Genomic DNA, 23,203 nt, shown 5'->3' with positions numbered 1-23,203 from the left:
TGAGTAAAGAAAAAAAAATGACAACAACTTAACGTGTTGACAAATTAGAGGTGAAGTATCTTTTGTTTTGGGAATGAGTAAGAAGACACAAGAAAATCCCAAGAAATTAAAAAAAAAAAAAAAAAGAAAGAAAAAAAGTCTTCTCTATCCAAAAAGAAAAAGGTCGCACAGTACACGACTTAACCGCAGTTAGAATTTTAACTTCACCCTGGTTCATTGCGACTCTTCAGTCTTTTCCTTTCTTTGACACAAAAAGAGGAATATATAAAACAAGAAGAAAAAAGAAATCACAACCCAAAAAAAAAAAGAGTAAGAAAAGGAAAAAAAGTTGCTGGTGCTGCTTCTTTTCTTCTTCCTCTGATTCTCTCTCCTCTCTCTCTCTCTCCCCCTCTCTCTCTTCTATCTTTTTATTGTTTTCGGTGAAGAAGGGAAGAACGAAGAGGAAGAATCATATTCAAAGAACTTCCATGGCTTCCAGCTACAAATAATCATCATCTGGTACTGTTAGTTTTCTATGTTTTTCAGTTTCGATTAAAATCCTTTTCTTCTTGTTTACGAACATATTAATTTTAAGAATAAACTTGAGATTTTGAATATGATTTGCTAGTTTTCGCTGTTGTTAGATCTATGTTTGTTTGGATCGAAATCTTGTCTCTGCGTTTTATTTGGTGAATCGTGTCATTTCGTTTTCGTTGTTGTTTGTGGTTTTCATTTCGGGTTTTCGATCCAATTTTCTGTTTGGTAGAAGGCGGCTAGCTAAGCGTGCTCTGGTTTGAGCGCGAGATTCTCGGATCAGATATTGTTTGCGTAATCGCTTGGTCAAAAAGAAGTCTAAAGAGAAACTTTGTTGCTTAGAAATGAAAAAAACAAAAAACAAAAAAAGAAAAGTTTTGCTGGGAAGCTTGTTGTGTAGGCGATAAGAGATTTGTTTGTGTATAGCGAAAGTATGGGACTTTCTTTGCTCTTTAGCCTCATCAATGGCTCTTCTGATTCAAATGATTCTGATAATCCTGTTTGAGGTTTATTCTTCTTAGGTTTCTTCTGTTGCTGCTTCTTAAGTTATTTCACGGTAATTGTTTGTGTAATTACTGGGTTTATTTTTATTTTTTTTCCAGCCTGGGAAGCCAAACTTATAGTGACTTCTAACGTATATTTTTGTGGTTGATGATAAACCTAGGTGACATCTCTAATTTTTCTTTTTGTTTAATTATTTTGTTTTGTTTTCTTATGCTGTTTTAGTTATGTTTTGCTCATTTAGACGGGGCTTTCTTTTCCATTTAAGTCACAGTTGTGTTTGTGTGAACGTAATTATTAGCTTTTTGCCAGTTTCCTTGCATTAAATTTAAGTTCTTGCTATGTATCCAATGTATCTGATATGTTTTTAGGGTACGTGTTATTATTTTTTCTTTTCTCCGCTAAATTCTATTCAATTGATTCAGATTGCAGGAGATCAGATCCGAGCAACTTTTCGGAGTTGAGGATCCCAGAGAAGAAACCCTTGGATTTCTTTCGTTTCAAGTGATATATTTGGGCAAGTATTGAGTTCTGAAAAGGAACAAGGAGAAGGTTATATTTAGATTTGACCTTGTGTTGAAATAACTGGTTCACACACATTTTGGGATTTCCTTTTTGTGTGTGCTGAATGGGAATTTTTGAAGAAATGGGGTTTTCTGGTAATTTTGACTTTCTTTCTGCTCCTCCTCGGGAAGGAGAGGAGGTTATGGAGCATGAAGCAGAGGCAACAGTGGAAGAGGATTATAGTGATGAAGAAATGGATGTTGATGAACTTGAGAGAAGGATGTGGCGGGACAGGATGCTATTGAGGCGGCTCAAGGAGCAAAATAAGGGGAAGCAAGGAGCTGACAACGCGAAGCAGCGTCAATCCCAGGAGCAAGCACGGAGGAAGAAGATGTCAAGGGCTCAGGATGGGATTTTGAAGTACATGCTGAAAATGATGGAAGTTTGTAAAGCTCAAGGCTTTGTGTATGGTATTATCCCCGAGAAGGGAAAACCGGTTACTGGTGCATCTGACAATCTCCGTGCTTGGTGGAAGGAAAAAGTACGATTTGATCGAAATGGCCCGGCTGCAATAGCTAAGTACCAGGCAGATCACTCAATCCCTGGTCATAACGAAGACTGCAGTGCTGTGGCATCGACTCCTCACACTTTGCAGGAGCTACAAGACACCACCCTCGGCTCACTTTTGTCTGCTTTGATGCAGCACTGTGATCCTCCCCAGAGGCGTTTCCCGCTGGAGAAAGGTGTTTCCCCACCATGGTGGCCTACTGGTAATGAGGAATGGTGGCCGCAATTGGGTCTGCCCAAGGATCAGGGGCCACCTCCATACAAAAAACCTCATGATCTGAAAAAGGCTTGGAAGGTGAGTGTCCTCACAGCTGTGATCAAGCACATGTCTCCGGACATTGCAAAGATTCGTAAGCTTGTTCGTCAGTCGAAATGCTTGCAGGACAAGATGACTGCCAAGGAGAGTGCTACTTGGCTGGCCATTATAAACCAGGAAGAGGCTTTAGCCCGAAAGTTATACCCCGATAGATGTCCCCCTATGTCAGCTGGTGGGAGTGGTTCTCTTGTAATAAGCGAGACCAGTGATTATGATGTTGAAGGGGTGGATGGTGAACCTAATTTTGAAGTGGAGGAGTGCAAGCCTCGTGATATCAATCGCTTCAATATTGGGGCTGTTTCACCAAGAGATAGGCTTCTGATGCAACCAGTTGTTGCTCCTCAGATTAAGGGAGAGCTCATTGAAACCAACACAGATTTTGTTCAAAAGCGGAAGCAGCTCAGTGAAGAGGCAACGATGATGCTGGATCAGAAGGTATACACCTGTGAATACTCTCAGTGCCCATATAATGATTACCGTCTTGGCTTTCTTGACAGGACTTCCAGAAACAATCACCAAATGAATTGCCCATACCGTCCCAATTCCTGCCAACCTTTTGGAATGTCAAACTTTCAGATTAACAATGAAAAGCCAGCTGTCTTCCCCGTACCCTTTTCTCAACCTAAGCCAGGTCCTCAGCCGATGAGCCAGACATCTCATTTCAATGTTACAGGCCTCGATCTGCCAGAAGATGGACAGAAGATGATCTCTGACCTTATGTCCTTCTATGATAATAATGCGCAGCAGAGGAGCAAAGACTTGAATCCTGGGACCCTTAATGCTATGGAGAACCATAACCCAGCGCAGCAAAAATATCAATTCCAGATTGACGATAGCTATTTCGGTCAGGGAGTTGTTATGGGAGGCAACATCCCCGAGCAAGCTAACATCTCATCGCAGAATGCGGTTTTCCCATCAACCGAGGTTCAGTTTGATCAGTGCAAGGCATTTGATTCCCCATTCGATAATAATCCGAACGATAATATTGTAGACTTAAGATTCAGCTCTCCCTTTAACATGGCTCCAGTTGAATTTCCTGTGGATTCTCTGCCAAAGCAAGACGTCTCGCTCTGGTACCTCTGAAACAGAAGTCTATCTTAAGGCTTTCTTAGCTTGACTGCTACAATATTTGGATAATGGCAGTATAATTCTCAAAGTGGAAGCTCATCTTTTCATTGCTCTGCATCAATTGGATCTTTCTGGGTTTATTTGTCTAGTTTTTTGTTGAACTTCTGTAGATGTTTAATACTTTAGAGGAACTTCGTTTTTCAACTGCAACTTTATGTTTCTAGAGATAGGTTTGTCTAGTTGGTTTTGCTGCTTTTTTCAAGTAGGTTTTAATAAGGGACAGGAAAGAATCCGACCCAGTTATTTTCTGTTGCTGAGAAATTGGGGCATTTTCTTGTTGCTTAAGTTAACGTGTTGGGCTGTTAAATATTATTTACATATACCTCTATGTATGTAATGGTTTTATCTTCAAACTTACATTTAGGCTTGAACTTTGAAGTTATCATGTTAATTACCTATTTGCTGAAATGCTTTTTTCTTGTAAATATTACGAATCTTCATCTTGGTTTATTCAAAATCAGTTTTATTGATCTACCAGTGTTCTTGTTTTCCGTTTCCAGCAAGATACATAATAAATAAACATATGAAAGTGTGGATGAGCGAGGTAGATGTTATTTTTATGCGGTTTATTTTATTTTATTTTTTAATTCAGTTTATAATTTTAGCCGTTGGATATCCTTTAAGAAACGAAAAATAAAATAAAATAGGATAATAAGAAAATGATGGTATTAAAATAATATATACTGTTACTAGTTCCATGGGGGAGAGTACAACTGCGCGAGTACAAATTTTGTGGGATCGTCTGATGCTGCTTTTGCAGTCTGTACGGCTGCACCAGATTCGATGTCTTGAATTTCAGTTCTATGGGACGAGTGAATCCTTTTGGTCATTCTCTGCGGTTGCAGAATGCGTGGAAAGAAACAAAGTCCTTGAATTTAATCCTTAATTTCATTTTAATTTTTAACTTTTCAAAATATCGTAAAGTTGATCCCTAATATGCACATGAATCATGATGCTGATAGAACTAATTCTCTGAGGATAGAAATATGAGTGCGATTTTGACTGAAAAAATGTAAAATAATACCGCGTTGTTGACTGAATATTATTTATATTTTATTATATTTTAACACCTAACTCATAAAAAAAATTAAAATTGAAATAAATTGAAAGATCAATATTAATTTTGAAACATTTACAGATTAAACTAGAGTTGATAGATTCAGAAACTATTTTTAAATTTAACCCAAAAAAAAAAATTATAAAACTTCCTACAATGACAGTTGAACTAGTGGCTTAAGTGTTTCTGGAGATAAAGTAAAACTCAATGGGTCTTCTATCGATAACAGTATCTTGTAGCAACTGATGGCTTTCCTATGCTCTTGAATACTGTGATATGAATCATGATGTTGATAGAACTAACTCTCTGCGGATAGAACAACGCACATGAATGCGATTCTGACCGAAAAAATGTAAAATAATACCGTGTTGATTGAATATCATTCATATTTTATTATATTTTAACACCCAACTCATAAAAAAGATTAAAATTGAAATAAATTGAAAGATCGGTATCAAATTTGAAACATTTAAAAGTTAGTAAACTAGAGTTGATAGCAAAATTCAGGAACTATTTTTAGATTTAACCCAAAAAAACTTATGAAACTTCCTCCAATGACAGTTGAACTAGCGGTGGCTTAAGTGTTTCTGGAGATAAAGTAAAACTCAATGGGTCCTCTATCGATAATAGTATCTTGCAGCAACTGATGGCTTCTCTGTGCTCTTGAATACTGTGACATGAATCATGATGTTGATAGAACTAACTCTCTACGGATAGAACAAGGCATATGAATGCGATTTTGACCGAAAAAATGTAAAATAATACCGTGTTGACTGAATATCATTCATATTTTATTATATTTTAACACCCAACTCATAAAAAAGATTAAAATTGAAATAAATTGAAAGATCAGTATCAAATTTGAAACATTTAAAAGTTACATATTAAACTAGAGTTGATAGCAAAATTCAGGAACTATTTTTAGATTTAACCCAAAAAAAATTATGAAACTTCCTCCAATGACAGTTGAACTAGCGGTGGCTTAAGTGTTTCTGGAGATAAAGTAAAACTCAGTGGGTCCTCTGTCAATAACAGTGTCTTGCAGCAACTGATGGCTTTTCTGTGCTCTTGAATACTGTGACATGTCCAACTACAATCTTGAGCCTCGTTCAGTTCGCTTATTTAAGTTTTTAATTCGAGCTGAGATGTGATTTTATGTGAGAGCTTTTAACTATAGCAGAAAAAGTTAAATGTGACTTTTTGTGAGAGCTTTTAACTGTAACAAAACTAGAATTGAAAACTCAAATCGGTGAAAGAAACAAGACCTTGATAATGATATGATCTGCAGTTTATGTTTGTCTTGACATGGTAAAGGTATTAGGAGATGCACAGTCTTATATATGTATAACGGTGAAAGAACTCAGATCACTTGTCCAAAAATTTCCGCCCAAAATTTTTTCCACTCGTATGGGGGAAGAGGAAAAGAAAACTAGTAAGAGGAAAAGAAAACTAGTAAGAGGGGGAATAAAAATTAAGAATAATATTAGGGACATCAACTAAAATCTCAACTTTTGTATATCAACTGATGTGCCATGTGAATTGTCATTTTTATATTGATGGATGTTTAAAATATTACCACGTCAATTAATGAAAGAGATTATATTTATCAATAAAAAGATAACAACTCACATGACATTACTAAAAAATTAATAGCATAAATTTAAATAAAAGTTAGTAAATAGCATAATTTTGATAAATGTGGATTTTATTACTACAAAATATCAAGAAGACATATTCGGATGAATGCTTTTTAAGACACTATGATAGATAAAGTATTACATTTTATTAATAAATTTGTATATCAATTGTTTAATATTATATATACGAGTAAATATCATAAGGTTCCTATATGTTATAAGTCCTTTAGTTATGTATATTAAGGACTCGTTTACTTCACGGATTCGAGTTTTTAATTCGAGTTGGGATGTGACATTTACTGAGAGATTTTCACTATAACAGAAAAAGTTAGACGTGACATTTTCTGAGAACTTTTTACTGTACAAACCTAAAACTGAAAACTCGAATCGGTGAAGTGAACGATCTTTTATTTGGTTCACAGTTGATGAATAAATTTGGGGCCTTTACTAATGTGTTTAGAAAACATCGAACCGGGACTACAATATGATTGTTTTTTTATGTAGTTTCGTGAATGATAAGTATCAAATTCTATTATTGTTGATTATTTTATGAATTTACTGTACTTTTAAGTGATTAATGGTCTCACATATTCGTTGATTGTGCCTAATAATTTACAAATGAGCGAGATTAATTTTAATTTATGAAATTAATTACGTCTTGTATTAGCCTATGCGGTCCGTGGTAATCAACCAAAACGAATCCTCCAATTTATTGTTCGAGCAGCTGATAAAAAAAATAAAAAAATGTTCAAGCTAAAAGATAAGGGAGAAAGAGAATCAAAGTCAAAAGTCCTTTGTCTACAGCTTACGTGTCTCGTATTTATTGGGCAAGTTGGGAACTATAGATGGCAGCTGGACACGCGCCAACCTGAATCATATGACAGAACTATTATGGCGGCTGAAAAATTCCCACTTCTCACTATACCATACCCTGCCACCTCATCCAACGTGTCATCAGCTCCGTTTAATTTATTAATTTAAATTAAAATATAATTTTATGTGAGAATTTTAAATTATAATAAAAAAATTAAATGTGATAATTTTTTAAAATTTTTTATTGTAATAAAATTTAAATTTTAAACTCAAATTAGTAAAATAAACAGCCTTAACCTTCAAAATTTCTAACTTACAATTATATGTTTTTTTAACTGACATATATATTGGTCATGTGATTAATTCAAAAATTAGGGATAATTAGAATACTCAAGAATGATATTGAAAATGTTGATTATATAACTATCTTATGTTATACTTTAATTCTTTGGCGGTTGGTGATGATGGAGATTGGAGTGTGATGTTTATATGCTTTAAATTTGAGTTCATCTTTTTATTATTACTTGCTTATTATTATAGTAATAGTATGCAGAGGAAAGAAGATAACTACAGTTTAAAAGTATATGAGTTAAGATTTTATTTTTTATTTTTTATTAATAATTTTTTTAGTTAAATAGTTATATTAATCAAAGAATATAAATTAAGAATGAGGTAAAAATTTAGATTCATATACTATTAAGGATAAATTATGCAGTTTTTTATAGTATAAAATATGTATATATAAAATAATATATATATATATATATTATAAAATAAGTGTATGACGAAAAAACATGTGGAGACCTCAATTTCAGCTAGTTAGGAACAATCGCGGTTTGGACAGATTCCTTTAATCTGAAGGTCAACACAACTTAATTTATATAATATTTTAATTTTTTAAGAAGAAATTTATGTATAAACTTTTGATTAATTTTATGTATAAGCATTTATTTTAAGATATTTAATATATATTTATATATATATATGATACAAGAACGCATGCCTAGGGTAGGAGCTTCGCCAGAAGTATATATAAATACATATACATGTATATATAATACTTTTTGCAATCTGATTATTCTAATTACTTGTGAGTTGGAGAGTGGGGCCCATCAATCGGTCTAGTTCATTATTTTTTTATTTCTTTTTTTTTTTTTAAATCGAACTATTTTAGGTGGTTTGACAATAAATAATTCAAACAAACACAAGTGCGTCTCACAAAAGCAACCATTTATCATTTTTTTTATGTAGTTCATCAGCTCTTGCTTCATTAAATTTAAACAAAATAACAATAGTTTACCATCTTCAAACTCAATTATCTCGTTAGTTTTAAATATTAAACCCACCATATGATGGCACTTTTTTCTCCTTCTTTTTTGTGTTTTTTTTAATTTTTTTATTTTTTTTTATCATCGTGTAAAAAAATAATATAAATACTAAGACCCCGTTCTTTTCACAGATTCGAGTTTTGCTATAGTAAAAAATTCTCAGAAACAGTCACATCTAACTTTTTGCTACAGTAAAAAATTCTCACACAATATCACATCTCAACTCGAATTAAAAACTCAAATTAGCGAACCAAATGGGCCCTAATTCATACCTATACAATAATATTATAAGAACATGACATTGACAAAAATTATATGCAAAAATTGAACAAGGGATAGAGTGTATCATTTTATTCTTTATCATATACAATTAGATGAAGTGGATTTAAATTTGATTCGAGCTTGTTTTCTTGAATGTTGGTAAGATAACTTGGATGAATTCTTTTGGAATTGGTCCGTCATATGTGCTTATGTGCAGCGTATATATTGTCTTCATAGTTTAATAGTTTGGTTTTTATTGGCTTTTAACGTGAAAAATTGAACCAAAATTAAATCAATATAGGTATTGGCTTTTAAATTGCTCCGAAATTCATAAGGTCTATTGCATGTGTTTTTAGTCTGAAATCTATTGCATGTGTTTGACAATAGAAGAGGGGTTTTGCTTGAGTTATTACTTAATTTGTGTATGTAAGAGAAAAATAATGTAACAAAAAAGTGAATTTTGAATTTTTATGAGTTTTTAGTCTGAAATCTATTGCATGTGTTTGACAATATAAGAGGGGTTTTGCTCATTTAAGTGTCTATAACTTGAGTTATTACTTGATTTGTGTATGTGAGAGAAAAATATTATAATAAAAAAGTAGAATTTGAATTTTTATGAGAGAAAACACCGTAACAATGAAACTTGAGTTGTGAAATGAACACAAGCATAAACCGTATCAATTTATGAAAATTACATTTCATTATACTTAGAACGTAATAGTTTACTTTTTTCATAGTTTCTATTCAAAAGTTGAAATTTTGTAATACTACTGTTGTATCTTTTGTTGCTTAGTTTGCGAACAAAAGGGAAATAAAGGATTAGTCAAATGGTTAGAAAACATCTGTTTGTGAGATTCTAATATCTTTTGACAACTCAAAAAGAAGAAAAGATTTGTGAAATCCAACTAGGATCATTTCTTTAATTCCTAAACAAAAACAATCATTTGATTCCCTTAAAAAAAAAAAAAAATCATTTGATTAGAACAGTTTTTAGAACTTTGTTTTATTTTCCACATTGTTATCCAAACACGCCCCTACTAATTAGATTCTCCAAAAAAATTTCACGTGTCCAAGTGCATGTTCTGAAGGAATCAAAAAGTAAATCAAATATCTGATCATAAATCATATCGAAACAAAATTCATGCTTTAATAAGTAGCGAGGATCTTAAATCAGCAAATTGTAAGATCTGGTGATGGTGAGTTGCTATAATTTTACTCGTTGACTGGATTTTCTCTAAAGAAAAAAAGACTTAAAAAGAAAAGCGCAATTTGTTCATCATACCAAACAAAGAAGATTTATATATATCCACGTTCCAATATTTTCATGCGTCCTTTTGATGCTCTCCTGAACTTTCTTTGTTTTTTTTTTTGTTTTTTTTTTGTTTTTTTTTTCTAGCGTTAGAAAGAGAAGAAGTGGGGGGTGAATATATAAGATTAGTTCCATTATTAGTGGAATACAAAAGGAGCTGTGGAAAAGGCTAAAGGTTCATCTTCACTATAAATTCTAATTATCATTTTCTGTACTAGTTTGCCTACCTCTTATTCTTTTCTACATAACTAAGTTGACACTTCCTTTTCCGTAAATAAAAAAAAAAAAAGGCAATTTCCTAAATAATTATTATCCCATGTTTCATAATGAAATTAAATTTTGTTTTTAACTTATCAACTAAGTATTGAGATGAGAGTGTTAGATCTAAAAAGGTTTTACGCGGACGTTTGGTTCATGGATTAGAATCATGATATTATAATCATTTTCAATTTACGTGTATTTTTTATGAGAGAAAACACTGTAGTGAACCATAACCATGAACCATGATTCGAATCGGGGTACGAATCCCCCAACCAAACAAAATTTGCATTTTGAAAGAGCTTAATATTCATTTCTTATGAAGATCGATTTTATAACCTTTGCGGTAAGTGCACGAAGGGTTCTTCATTTTCTTAAGTAATAAAAGTAATGACTTCATTGTTTCATTTAAAATTGATTTGTTGTTCTATTGATCTCGATATTTTCACAAGGTTTACAAATTTAACACTTGTTTTAGTTGAATAAAATTGTTATCTTTATTATTTTATTAAATACAAGAATGTACCTAGATCACCCGCATGTGATTTTGATGTGCAGTAGAAGATTTCTTTCCCCGCTACTGTTTGAAACAAAGCTTTTTTTTTTTTCCTTTTTCTTTTCTTAGAAAGAAGTATTGAGTAGTAAATTGCATTGCATTTAAAACTATTCTTTTTTTTTTTTATGCATAATGAAACCGAATTCTTAATCTTGATAGATTACACCATGAACTTCAAAATCGGTAATAATTAAAGTCCAATAGTTGAGGATGTTCTCAAATTGAGAATTTCAGACACGAGATTTGTGCATGCATTATTTGAAAAATAATTATATTTGTCTTTCATGTGCGAATCACATATCTTAAACCATTAATTTTATATTATTCGTTAGTTGTTAAACCTCAATTGCTATTAATTTTAAATTTTAAGATGTCATTTACTGAAATTAAAAGTTTTGAATTTATTATGAAAAAATGAATAATTTAGGATTAAGGACAATTTACTCCGGTATTAATTGTTACAGGAGCATTGTAATTACTCCGTTGTTTAATATAATTGACTAACTTTTTATAGGGTGTTCTAATAATGTAAAATTTCCTATATATATATATATATTTGACAAGAAAAGAGTAGGGTGATTTATGAAAAAAAAAAACTAGTACATTTATATGTGGAAAAGGGCGTCTCTCTCTCTCTCTCTCTCTTTTAATGGGAAAAAGGCATCTCTCTGTGTTTTAAAGAGAAATTGCATTTAATTAAAAACTGATAAACAATTATTTCGATAACGAGCACATATAAAGTTTGAATTGAAGAAATCCCTCTCATTGAGATAATTTTCGAGCGGACAGATCGCTAAACTCCACAAAGAAGGGACATCTATACGGCATAAAAAAAATTCTAGCCGAACCAAGACAACCTTATAAGGAGACATATAAACGGTCTTAAGCTGATCACCAAAAACTAACAACAAACATCAAAACAAATGAGGGTAGGGTGGAGAAACCACCGTCCTTATTAAAAACATGAAAATTACATCAAAAAACCAAAAAAACTTCGACCACCACCATTAGAAGCCTCCGGTGAAGGGCAACTGGTCAATGGGCCGTCGAGGGAGATACTGACCAAGAGATGTCAACCACCAAACGTCAAACTTGCCTGAAAACAAAGCCTATCCATTCGGCTTCTAAACTCAAAAACCGGTTTAAATCTATCCAAATGAAACCACTACACCGTACACCACTATAATTAACGAGAAGCTCGAGACTAGGCGAGCCCGAGAACCAAGTTTCAAGACTGGGAGCCCAACAATGCATCCGGAAGTGGCCCTAAAACTCCAGTTGTCGCCACTCTTTTTTTTCTAGCTCGTGTGGGGGAGAGAGTTGAAAATCCTTATTCTTATTAGTCTTACACAAAAGGGCATCTCTCTTGATGCTTTACGAAATGCAATTATGATAAAGGCATAAGGTTGGAAAAAAAAAAAAGCCTTGGCTTCATGACACCCTTGGCGTACTTTCGAGATTTTTTTTTTAATAGAAAAAATGGTGATCTCCATTCAAAAAGAAAAACCAAATTGAAAAGGTATTTTTTATGCCCTTTGTAAAAGTAAACAAAATGGAAAAAGAAAAAAAAAAAAAAGAAAAACACTTTTGACGATTCCTCCACAAATCACAAATAGAAGTATAAAAAGTCACAATGAGTCTATTTGACATTATTTTTAGAGACTGTATTTAATTTTTTATTAAGAGGTTATAGTAAGTTAAAAAGTGTTTGATAAATCTTATTTTTATTTAATAACTTTTAAAAATCTTTCACAATTAGAATTCCATATGTTTACAAAAAAAAAAAAAAAAAAAAAAAAAGCATTCCATGAAGGAAGAAAAGTGAAGACACAATAAATCCTTACCAATAACACACACAAGATCCAAAGCTGCATCATCACTTTCTTTCGTTTTCCCAACCACCAAAACAACCAATCTCAAAGTTTAAAAGTTAGAACAATTTGCCATAAATTTCATTTTCCTTTTCCTTTATTTTCGAAATGGACAAAAAAAAAAGGGTCACAAGAGCACAAACTTTCCCGCGAATGTGACAAAGTAGATAATTAGTCCTCATTCAGTCACTTCCATATCTCTTTTTCTCGTGCCAGTTTTAATGTCAATGGGTCCCCAATCGTTCATATCCTTACCAAATAGAAAAATGCCAGAATGAATTTCCGTATTCACATAATTGCCACACTCGTCGGCCCCGTGTTTCATGTGCTGAGAATGAGATGAGACACAAACCTAGGGAATGGAAAAAGTCAGCAAGGGTGGTATCGTAAAAATGTGTGCGCTCCATTCATAAATTTTCAGGGCTTTCTTTACCGTGCCTTTTAAAATTGTGACTCACCATAAAGTAAGAGGACGTTTAGTTTATATATTAAGAATTATTTTCATTTTACGTATATTTTTTGTAAGAAAAAATACTATAGAAAATTATGAATCATGTTTCAGAATCATAGACGGATATGGAAAACAAACGTCACCTAAATATTGTTACTGTTAAATTAATTTTTCAACGGTCAGATTTATAATATGAGTATTTTTATGTGACGCATTGTAAATATTTTAATACGGACTTTCACATATCTGACCATAAAAATTTAATTTAACAGTAAAAAATACTTACTCCACCAGTAAGTTACAAATTGGAGATGCTCTGTAAAGTTTTTCAATTTTCAGTTCTCTAAGTTTTTTTTTTCTTTGGGAGAATGAACATTTTTTTTTTCTTTTAGGGTTTGGAAGAACAGTTCTGTTTAGTGGTGTCAAACGTGGCCCAGCACGGCACGTCCGACCCCAGGCCCGCCACGAGCCTGGCCGTGCCTGGGCCGGGCCTGAGGAAAGACCTTTAGGCCCAGGCCCTCGTCCATAAGGGCCATGGCCGGGCCCAACCCGGGCCCTTCACGGGCTAGTCCTGACCCTTTTAATTTTTTTACAATATTTAATTAAAATTATATATATCATATGCTCCCAAAAGATGTTATTTTATTGAATTGAGATAATAGGAATAAGTACACATAATGACTGCCTCGTTAAAAACCTTGCCAAGTAAAACACATGGAGAGATCGAGACAAAATCTTAGCGAAGGAAAAAAGAGTGCAATATTCTAGGATAAGTAAATTACAAAACCTAAGTGCTTCCAGAAGATTCTGTTATGTCTAAGTTAGAAAAATATTCTTGAATTGAATCATTTGTATATTGTTATTTTTGTCTTCTGGCATCTTCCTAGTCTTTAACGCACATTAGTCCCTCCAAGATATCCGGATACATTCTGCTTCTCTTCTCATCAAGAATTCGGTTGCTTGCACTAAATGCTTGCTCCAATGCTACCATTGACACTGGAGTTGTCAGAATGTCACGGGTTATTATGGACAGTGTTGGAAAATGATCGGTCTTGCTCCTCCACCACTGTAAGATGTCCAGTTTGTCGTCATCGATTACAAAATTTGATTCAAAATATTTTACCAGTTCGGTAGACGCTTGTGTTGATGACGATCCTGACGTTTTCTCTTTCTTCTTCAAGAAGCTCCACAATGAGACTTTAGGCCCCGAACTGCTTCTTGATGTCGATGTTCCCTGCTCTTTTTGACCTGTTCCGTATTTTGCTTCATAGAAACCAAATTATTTTTTTTAACATTTTCCTAGCATCAGTAATTGTTAGTTGCATTTCAATACCTGAATTTTCTGTCGTAGCAGTCATTAAAGATTCGGTCCCATCTACTCTGCATCTAGGATCTAAAATGGTTGCTAATGCATATAACATAGGACAACTAGACCAATAACTTTTAAATTTAGCTTCCTTTAGTTTAACTATAGTTCTAAAAAGTTTAGTATCCCTATAATAAGAAAATATTTCCGAAATATTAATTAGTTGATGCAAAGCTAAATGTGCAGTAAGATAATAAACTCCATAAATTAATTCAGTAGCATTGTAGAAAACTTCTAAAATTTTTTAAAAATACTCACTAATCTTCCAATCTATATCAAAAATTAAAATTTGATCGTTTTTACTGTTCACATACGTTGTGATGAGCTGTTGATACGGAAGTGCAGCCTTCAACATTAAGTAGGTGGAGTTTCACATGTCTCACATAAGTTGAAAACTTTCTTAAGCGCATCTAGCTATTCTTGCAATATTGTCAGAATTCTTAGAGTCGAGCTCCAGAACTAGATATGAAGGATGAAGATTCTCTAATATTTATTATATTAGTGGAAATATGTTCAATTCTTGCTTGTAATACTAAATTTGTTATGTGACACGCACACCGTTGATGAAAAATTTCGTCACCAAACGCTGGTTTCAAACTATGTTTAAACATGTTAATTGCAGCCGTGTTAGTTGACGCATTATCAAAAGTCATAGTTAAAACTTTATCTTCTATCCCATAAAATCCAAAAATTTTCATTATTGTTCCAAAAATAGCATTTGCGTTATGAGAAAATGGACATAAACGAAAATCTATTATTCTCTTTTGTAAAACCTATTCATCATCAACATAATGAGCCGTGACGCATAAATATCTAGTTTTATTACACCCCTCCCATAGATCAAAAGTACAAGATATAGTAGCATTGAAAGACCTAAAATTATCAACTAGAGATTGTCTCATTGCATAAAATACTTTTATGCAATCAGAATGAGTTGTGTTTTTACTTACCCGTTTAAATTGCGGGCATAAGGCTGTATGTATGAATTCTTCAAACGCTGCATCATCTGTAAAAGAAAGATGTAATTCGGCACTAGCTAAAAATTTAGCTAGTGCCTCACGAGCACGTTGTGCATTGTATGTAAAATTTTACAACCTTTGTGATGTGAGTGATAATGTTTGTTGGCAGGAGTCCACACTCCCACCTTGGTGCAATGATAGACATGCTTTTCAATGTCTATCTAAATGACCAGTACCCCCACCCTTTTTATTAGAAAAGTACTTTTTACAATATTTACATACTGCAATAATTTCCATTTCACCTTTTTTTGAATTTGGTTAGGGCTCCTCTGTGAAATGCTATCATACAGGAGCAGTTCGCGGTCTTTTTTCCCTGCCACGTTCTTCAACTTCCTCGTTGTGCACTGAAGTATTATCTACCGGAGCAGTTTTTGGTTTAGTGGGGGTGGAGTTGTGAGCCAACACTTCATCCTCGTAAAATGGCTCATCACCAAGCTTTGGGAGAGCAGTGAAATCAGAAAAATTTGATGCGGCCATTTTCTGAAAAAAAAAAAAAAAACAGAAACTAATGTTAATTCGTTCATTTATAAACAATAAATGATATAAATAAACTTGAGTAATATGATGTTATGTAACAAAATTGATAAGTAGAATACCTTTTTTTCCGGAATTTCTAAAAATTGATTGAACTTTGTAAATGAAAGAGCAAGAAAATGAATAATCTAGAGAGAAAAGCTTAGAATCAATATCAAAGAGACAAGATGAGAGATAGAATGAGAGTGAGGTGAGAAGTTAAGAGTGAATTGTTGTGTGAGATTAAGGGGTATTTATAGGGGATTTTTGGGCACATTTTCGGCTTGTGACCTTTGGGCATGCAAAGGGCTCAACAGTCACAAGCCTGGCGGGCCGTTTCGCAGGCCAAATAAGGGCTGAATCCATACTTGGGCTGAACTGGGCTTGGGCCGGGTTGCAGGGCTTCAAGGGCTAGGGTCAGGCCTCGGCTGCGGGTTGAGAAGCCGCAGCCTAGCCTTAGCCCATCTAACGTGCCGGGCCGGCACATCCTGTAATAGTACCGTATCAAGTTGTGCCGAATCTGACACTGTTACGGGCTGGGCCGTGTCGTCCATGGACAGCCCTGCCTATTTGACAACACTAGTTCTGTTACCAAGGATTAAAGGAAAAATTTATACATTTAGAAATGAACTTTCTCTGATAGTATTAGGAAAAAAAATAAATCATCGATAGCTTTTTTACTTTTAATCATCAAATTTATAATAAAAATTATTTTTTTATATATTTTTTTAATTTAATGTGATTTTAATAAAATCTAATAGTTATAAATTAAAACCATCCTACAATATAAATTCCTAAAAGAAAAACAAGTATAATTGACCTCCATCCAACAAAGCTGTGTCCTTTTTGTTTAATTGCTGTATTGCACGTTCTCCCACCGTCCCCATCGATTTCCCATATTTTATTTTTCTTAGCACGGTTTTTTTTTTTTTCCCCCAATCTTTTTCTTAGCTAGTTTGCTATATGAATGCTCATACCATAAATATACAACTTCTTTTAATCTAGAACTCATACACCTTCGGTTAAAAAGAAGGTAATTTCAAATTTAACCTCTGAGAATTCAGATTGTCTCACTTTGCCCCCTACAGTTTACAAGGGTACAGAATTAGCTTCAAACCTACCAGAAGTTGAAATTTTGGCACTTCCATCAATGAAATGTCACATTTTTTAATCGTTTTAAATGTAAAAAATTTTCATAACTTATCAAACTTTTAATAAATTCAAGGGTCAATTTTGTACCATTTTAATTGTAGTGAGTAAAGTAAGACAATTTCTATTTTTGGAGGTTAATTTAAAATCAATAAAAAATAATCACTGTGAAAGTCTTTCCACATCTTACCTAACAAAATACAAGATCGGTAGTTATATCATGTTTTTTTAACTATTAATGAATGAGAAATACTAGCATTATTCTTTTAATTACTCTCTTCATCATTCTTTATATTCACTATTTGACACATGAACTCTACTGACATGATATATTATTATTTAAACAAAAATTAAGATAGTGAAATTCACGTAACACACAATGAATGTAAAAAGTGAAAAGAAAATGACAGAAAAAGTAATGCTAATTTTTTTCTTCAATGATAGAGATAGGGGGCTTGGGGCCATGGCCCACCCAACTTTTTTCTTTTTAGTATAATCATTTTAATTTTAATATAATATATATTCGTATAAATTACACTTGATTTCTCTTAGGTTCCGTTCTTTTCACTGATTCGAGTTTAGAATTTGAGTTTTGTTACAGTAAAAAGCGATCAGAAACAGTCACATTTAAATTTTTTTTTGTTACAGTAAAAAATTCTCACACAACATCACATCTCAACTCAAATTAAATATTTAAATTAGCGAACCGAACGGGCCCTTAAATTAATAATTTTCTAATAAATTTCACTAAGATCAATTGAATATCACTGATAAATACAGTTGAGATGTCGATTGAACCTACCACCGCTATTAGCTATATTATTTCTCAATAAAAACTCGAGAACAACATATATATCAATGCAAATGATCCATCAATCACAAATTTACATATCAACAATTAAACATACTAATTATTACCCATTATCTCATACCATTTACATGTCAATTTCTACCTCATAAAAGAGTAGTAATGATCACTCCGGGTGACAATAAATAAACATTTCTCAAAATTCATTACATCGACTATTTGACTTTCTATTCCTTTTCGAAAAGAATTAATAATTAGGACATTTTTGATAGACTTTCTTATGGATCGTTAACTTCGCGAATTTGAGTTTTTAATTCGAGCTGACATGTGACATTTTTTAAAAGTTTTACACTGTAACAGAAAAAGTTAGATGTGATATTTTTTAAGAGCTTTTTACTGTAAAAACCTAAAAATAAAAACTCGAATCGGTGAAATGAACAAGGCCTTATTATATTGTCAATATCTAACTGTTAGTTTAAGTTAAAATAACATTAAATTAAAAAAATATGTATAATAAACAGTGTCTAATACACATAATATAAAACTATTAAGGTCCGTTTAGTTTGCTGATTTAAATTTTTAATTTGAGTTGAGATGTGACTTTATGTGAGAGCTTTTTACTATAGTAAAAAAGTTAAATATGACTGTTTCTGAGAGTTTTTTACTGTAGTCAAATTTGAATTTTAAACTCGTATCAGTAAAATAAATGAGACTTTAATAGTTTATTTTTTGTGATTCTATAGAAAAATTCTTTAGGTCTCGTTCATTTCACCGATTCGAGTTTTTAATTTTAGGTTTCTACAGTAAAAAACTCTTAAAAAATGTCACATCTAACTTTTTATACTACAGTGAAAAGCTCTATGAAAATGTCACATCTTAACTCGAATTGAAAACTCAAATCTGCGAAGTGAACGAGACCTTAATGATTTGACTTTTTATTTTTATTAAATCAGTGACGATGACGTTTGCATTTGTAATAACATTGTAACACGTTGATACAATTTTTGTGGGGACAGAACTTTTCACTTTCAGAACGAGCAAGCAGACACAAGAGAATCCCAAATGGCACCAGACGGCTTAACCACGGTTGAAAAGTAACCCGACCACGGTTAAATACCAAATGAGGAAAAAACAAAAAAACAAAAAAATAAAAAATAAAAGAGAGAGAGAGAGAGAAATGAGAATAAATTTTAAAAAAAAAAAAGTTGAAAGAAACTAGCTGGTGGAGAAGCTTATCATTCTTTTTTTGTCCCACCACTCCTGATTGCTCAGATTCTCTCTCTCTAGCTTCTTCTCTCTCTCTCTCTCTCCATGTGGAAAGCTCAGAAAAGTAAAATTACAGAGGAAAAAGGAGGGAGATCCTTCAGAGAGCTCGCACGAGGACCTTCCATGGCTTTTACCACTGAATAATCACCATCAAAAGTACTTTTATAACTCTCTTGTTTTACATCCCTTTTAGTTTTTTGATTTCGACTATATCCATCTTCTTCTTATCTGGGTATCTGTGATATTGGAAATAAAGCGTAAAAATGTTTCGGTTTTTTGTTTTTTGTTTTTTGTTTTTTTGTTTTTAAATTTCGTCAACTGCTTGTTTCAATGATATGCTAGATCTTTCTGTTTGTGATTGAAGTAGGCTTGTTTCTTTTCTGTTGTTTATGAGAAATAATTTAATTTTATAAAATTTTTTTTGTTGTATTGACCTGTTTTTTATCTAGATAGATGATGAATGAAATAACTTTGCTTGCTCTCGTATGTCTATAAGATTGTTATATTATGTAATTACTTGGTCAAAAATGATGTGCTAAAATAATTGTAATAAAGTGAAATTGTTTGCTTGGTTTTGAGGATGATTTGTTGGAAGCTTCTTCTTCTTTTTGGGTAGGCTATATAGCAGATTTGTGGATGCCCAAATTAATTTGTTTGCATAGTTGTGAGGATGATTCTTATGTTTGTTACTAATCCTTATTCGTGTGATTACATCATTTCTGTCCTTAATTCCTGAGGAAAGCTTGTTCGTTTTGAGCATCAGGATCAACCCCTTTAAGGATATTACCTTTCTTTTTTTTTTTTGGGTGAAGTTTATGTATTTTCTCTGTTTTTCTTTGTGTGTACATTTGACGATCCTTGTTTTTCTTTAGGAGGTATCAATTTGTTGATTTTATGCCATTTTTTAGTATTTTTCCTCAACTGAATGGTTTTGCTATTTTGTTCTTTCCTTTATTTTTGTATTTGTGTAATTAATAGCTTTTATGAGTTTTCTTGTTGGTTTGTTTTACATTGAATCGTAGTCTTAATTACTATCCAATTTAACTGGTGTAATATTTGCGGATGTAAAAAGTGACTGAAGTTGTCTTTCAATTTATGCAGATTGCAAACATCGGATCTGATCAACCATTTGGGGGTTGAGCTCTTAAAACTTTTCAACTGATATCTTTGAGCAAAGGTTGGAACTTGGTTCCGGACATAAAGATTGAAGAGTTGATCCACACACACAGATTGGCCTTCCCTTCGGGTGGGTTTTCAATGGGCATTTTCGAAGAGCTGGGATTTTCCGGTAATTTTGAGTTTCTTTCTGCTCCTCCACGAGAAGCGGAGGAGGCTTTAGAGCATGAGCCAGAGGCAACAACAGTAGAGGAGGATTACAGCGATGACGAGATGGATGTTGATGAGCTTGAGAGGAGGATGTGGAGAGACCGCATGCTATTGAGGCGGCTGAAAGAGCAAAATAAGGGAAAGCAAGGAGCAGACAATGCGAGGCAACGTCAATCGCAGGAGCAAGCAAGGAGGAAGAAGATGTCAAGGGCACAAGATGGGATCCTGAAATACATGCTGAAAATGATGGAAGTTTGTAAAGCTCAAGGTTTTGTGTATGGAATTATCCCTGAAAAGGGAAAACCAGTTAGTGGTGCCTCCGACAATCTCCGTGCTTGGTGGAAGGAAAAAGTACGGTTTGATCGTAATGGGCCGGCTGCGATTGCTAAGTACCAGTCAGATCACTCGATCCCTGGTCAGAACGAAGACTGCAGTACCGTGGCATCCACTCCTCACACCTTGCAGGAGCTCCAAGACACCACTCTCGGCTCACTTTTGTCAGCTCTGATGCAGCACTGTGATCCACCTCAGAGACGTTTCCCTTTGGAGAAGGGTGTTGCCCCTCCTTGGTGGCCTAATGGCAGCGAGGAATGGTGGCCACAATTGGGTCTACCTAAGGATCAGGGGCCTCCTCCATACAAGAAGCCTCATGATCTGAAGAAGGCTTGGAAGGTGGGTGTCCTCACGGCTGTGATCAAGCACATGTCTCCAGACATTGCAAAGATTCGCAAGCTTGTTCGGCAATCTAAATGCTTGCAGGACAAAATGACTGCTAAGGAAAGTGCCACTTGGCTGGCCATTATAAACCAAGAAGAAGCTTTAGCCCGCAAATTATATCCTGATAGGTGTCCGCCGGTGTCAGCTGCTAGCAGCGGTTCTTTTGTCATTAATGATACTAGTGATTATGATGTTGAAGGGGTGAATTTTGAACCTAATATCGAAGTAGAGGAATGCAAGCCCCGTAATGTCAATCTGTTCAATATCGGGAGTGTGGCACCGAGAGATAGGCTTATGATGCAACCAGTAGTGCCTCCTAAGATTAAAGGAGAGATTCTTGAAACCAATTTGGATTTTGTTCAGAAGAGGAAAACACTCGCTGAAGAGCCACAAGTAACGCTGGACCAGAAGATCTATAATTGCGAACACCCTCAATGCCCCTATCATGATTACCGACTAGGATTTCTCGATAGGACCTCGCGTAATAATCATCAGATGAATTGCCCATATCGGTGCAATTCATCCCAAGCGTTTGGAATGTCAGGCTTTCAGGTCAACAATGACAAACCTGCAGTGTTGTCCATGCCCTTTTCCCAACCTAAGCCACCTCCCGCACCTGTCACCCAGACGGCTCAAGTAGGTATTGCTGGTCTCGGTCTTCCGGAAGATGGGCAGAAGATGATTTCTGATCTTTTGTCATTCTACGACATAAATATGCCGCAGCGGAGGAAAAGCTTGAATCCTGGGAATTTTACGGCTACCGAGCACCATGATCCACAACAGCAAAACTATCAGTTTCAGATGGATGATGGATTTTATAGTCAGGGTAGTGGTGTTATGGGAGGCAACACCAACGCGCCTCTGCAAACTAATATACCTTCGCATCATGCGGTTTTCCCATCGTCAGATGTTCAGTTCGATCAGTGCAAGGCATTTGATTCTTCATTGGACAACAACCCGACTGATAACATCTCAGACATAAGATTCGGTTCTCCTTTTAACTTGGCACCGGCTGAATACACGGTGGATTCACTGCCAAAGCAAGATGTCTCCCTCTGGTACATCTGAAAATCGAGAACTGAATCTTAGTTTTTCATGGCTTACCTGCTTCAGTACTTGGGCAGCAGCTGTACCTGTATATTACTCGAGGGAAAGCTCAATCAGGATGGTTATAGTTCATCCTTTCACAGTCTTCATGAGTTTGACCTTTCTTGTTTACTTATTTTAGTTATTTGTTCAAACCTCTTAGATATTAAAAAATCTTAAACTTTGGTTTTTTCTCTATTGTAACAAACTTTGTCTTCTAAGAATATAGGTTCTGATATGGGACTGGAAAGTAACCGAGTCCTAATATTAGCCTCTGTTGTTGAAATTTAGGGCCATTTTCTTGTTTCATAAATTAAACTTTGGTCTATTTCCTATTATCTACAAATACCTCTCTCCATATTATATGTAATGGTTTTATGTTTTAGTGACACAATCAGATTAGATTTGTTCACTTATTGCTGAAATATTATTATTGTGAATATTACCTGAATCTTGGTTTATTCTTGATCGCAATAATTGGTCTTATTCTTCATTACTAAAGGCGGGAAATTGAGCCGTGTAGGTTCATGCTCTGAAAATTCAAATGGGCCTCTCTCATAATGATTTTTTGTTGGTTTTTGAGAACAAAAAATGACCCACTTGCATGATATTGAAAGTCCAACCAAAATGAGGATAACGATTGTCTTTTTGTTCTCGTCGTTCATGTTGGGTAAAATAATAGTGGAGCTTTGAACTTTGACCAGAGAGTTAGGACTAGTGTCAAGGCTTATGAAGAAGAATCTAAAATAATGGGGTGGTCCACATGTTTGGCACGAGGGAAAAATGAGGAAAAAGGAGGAGAGTTTCAGGAAGAAAAGAAAGCTCCAAAGCACCATAGATATTGGTCAAAGTTAGGCAGCTATGAAAGTAACTGAGCTTTCAT

At 34.0% G+C, this 23,203-nt stretch overlaps 2 protein-coding genes across 2 annotated transcripts; both read left to right on the top strand.

Moving 5' to 3' along the window:
* Positions 1 to 354: 354 nt before the first annotated feature.
* Positions 355 to 3,931, top strand: LOC21386059 (ETHYLENE INSENSITIVE 3-like 1 protein). The gene is made up of 2 exons (XM_010107826.2): positions 355 to 498; positions 1,440 to 3,931. The coding sequence occupies exon 2, from the start codon at positions 1,643 to 1,645 to the stop codon at positions 3,482 to 3,484; it is 1,842 nt and encodes a 613-aa protein (XP_010106128.2). The 5' UTR covers positions 355 to 498; positions 1,440 to 1,642; the 3' UTR covers positions 3,485 to 3,931.
* A 15,183-nt stretch (positions 3,932 to 19,114) lies between these two features.
* On the top strand, positions 19,115 to 22,745 carry LOC21386058 (ETHYLENE INSENSITIVE 3-like 1 protein). Its single transcript, XM_010107825.2, has 2 exons — positions 19,115 to 19,347; positions 20,293 to 22,745. The coding sequence occupies exon 2, from the start codon at positions 20,449 to 20,451 to the stop codon at positions 22,300 to 22,302; it is 1,854 nt and encodes a 617-aa protein (XP_010106127.1). The 5' UTR covers positions 19,115 to 19,347; positions 20,293 to 20,448; the 3' UTR covers positions 22,303 to 22,745.
* Positions 22,746 to 23,203: the final 458 nt, after the last annotated feature.

Source organism: Morus notabilis, unplaced genomic scaffold (assembly GCF_000414095.1).
Source record: "Morus notabilis unplaced genomic scaffold, ASM41409v2 Scaffold3287, whole genome shotgun sequence".
NCBI lineage: Eukaryota > Viridiplantae > Streptophyta > Magnoliopsida > Rosales > Moraceae > Morus > Morus notabilis.
Note: the sequence above shows the minus strand (reverse complement) of the source record. Positions and strands in the feature narration are given on the sequence as shown.

What these genes read in the sequence shown, in the direction of transcription:
- LOC21386058 (XM_010107825.2), top strand. Translation starts at nt 20,449, where the DNA reads ATGGGCATTTTCGAAGAGCTGGGATTTTCCGGTAATTTTGAGTTTCTT.
- LOC21386059 (XM_010107826.2), top strand. Translation starts at nt 1,643, where the DNA reads ATGGGAATTTTTGAAGAAATGGGGTTTTCTGGTAATTTTGACTTTCTT.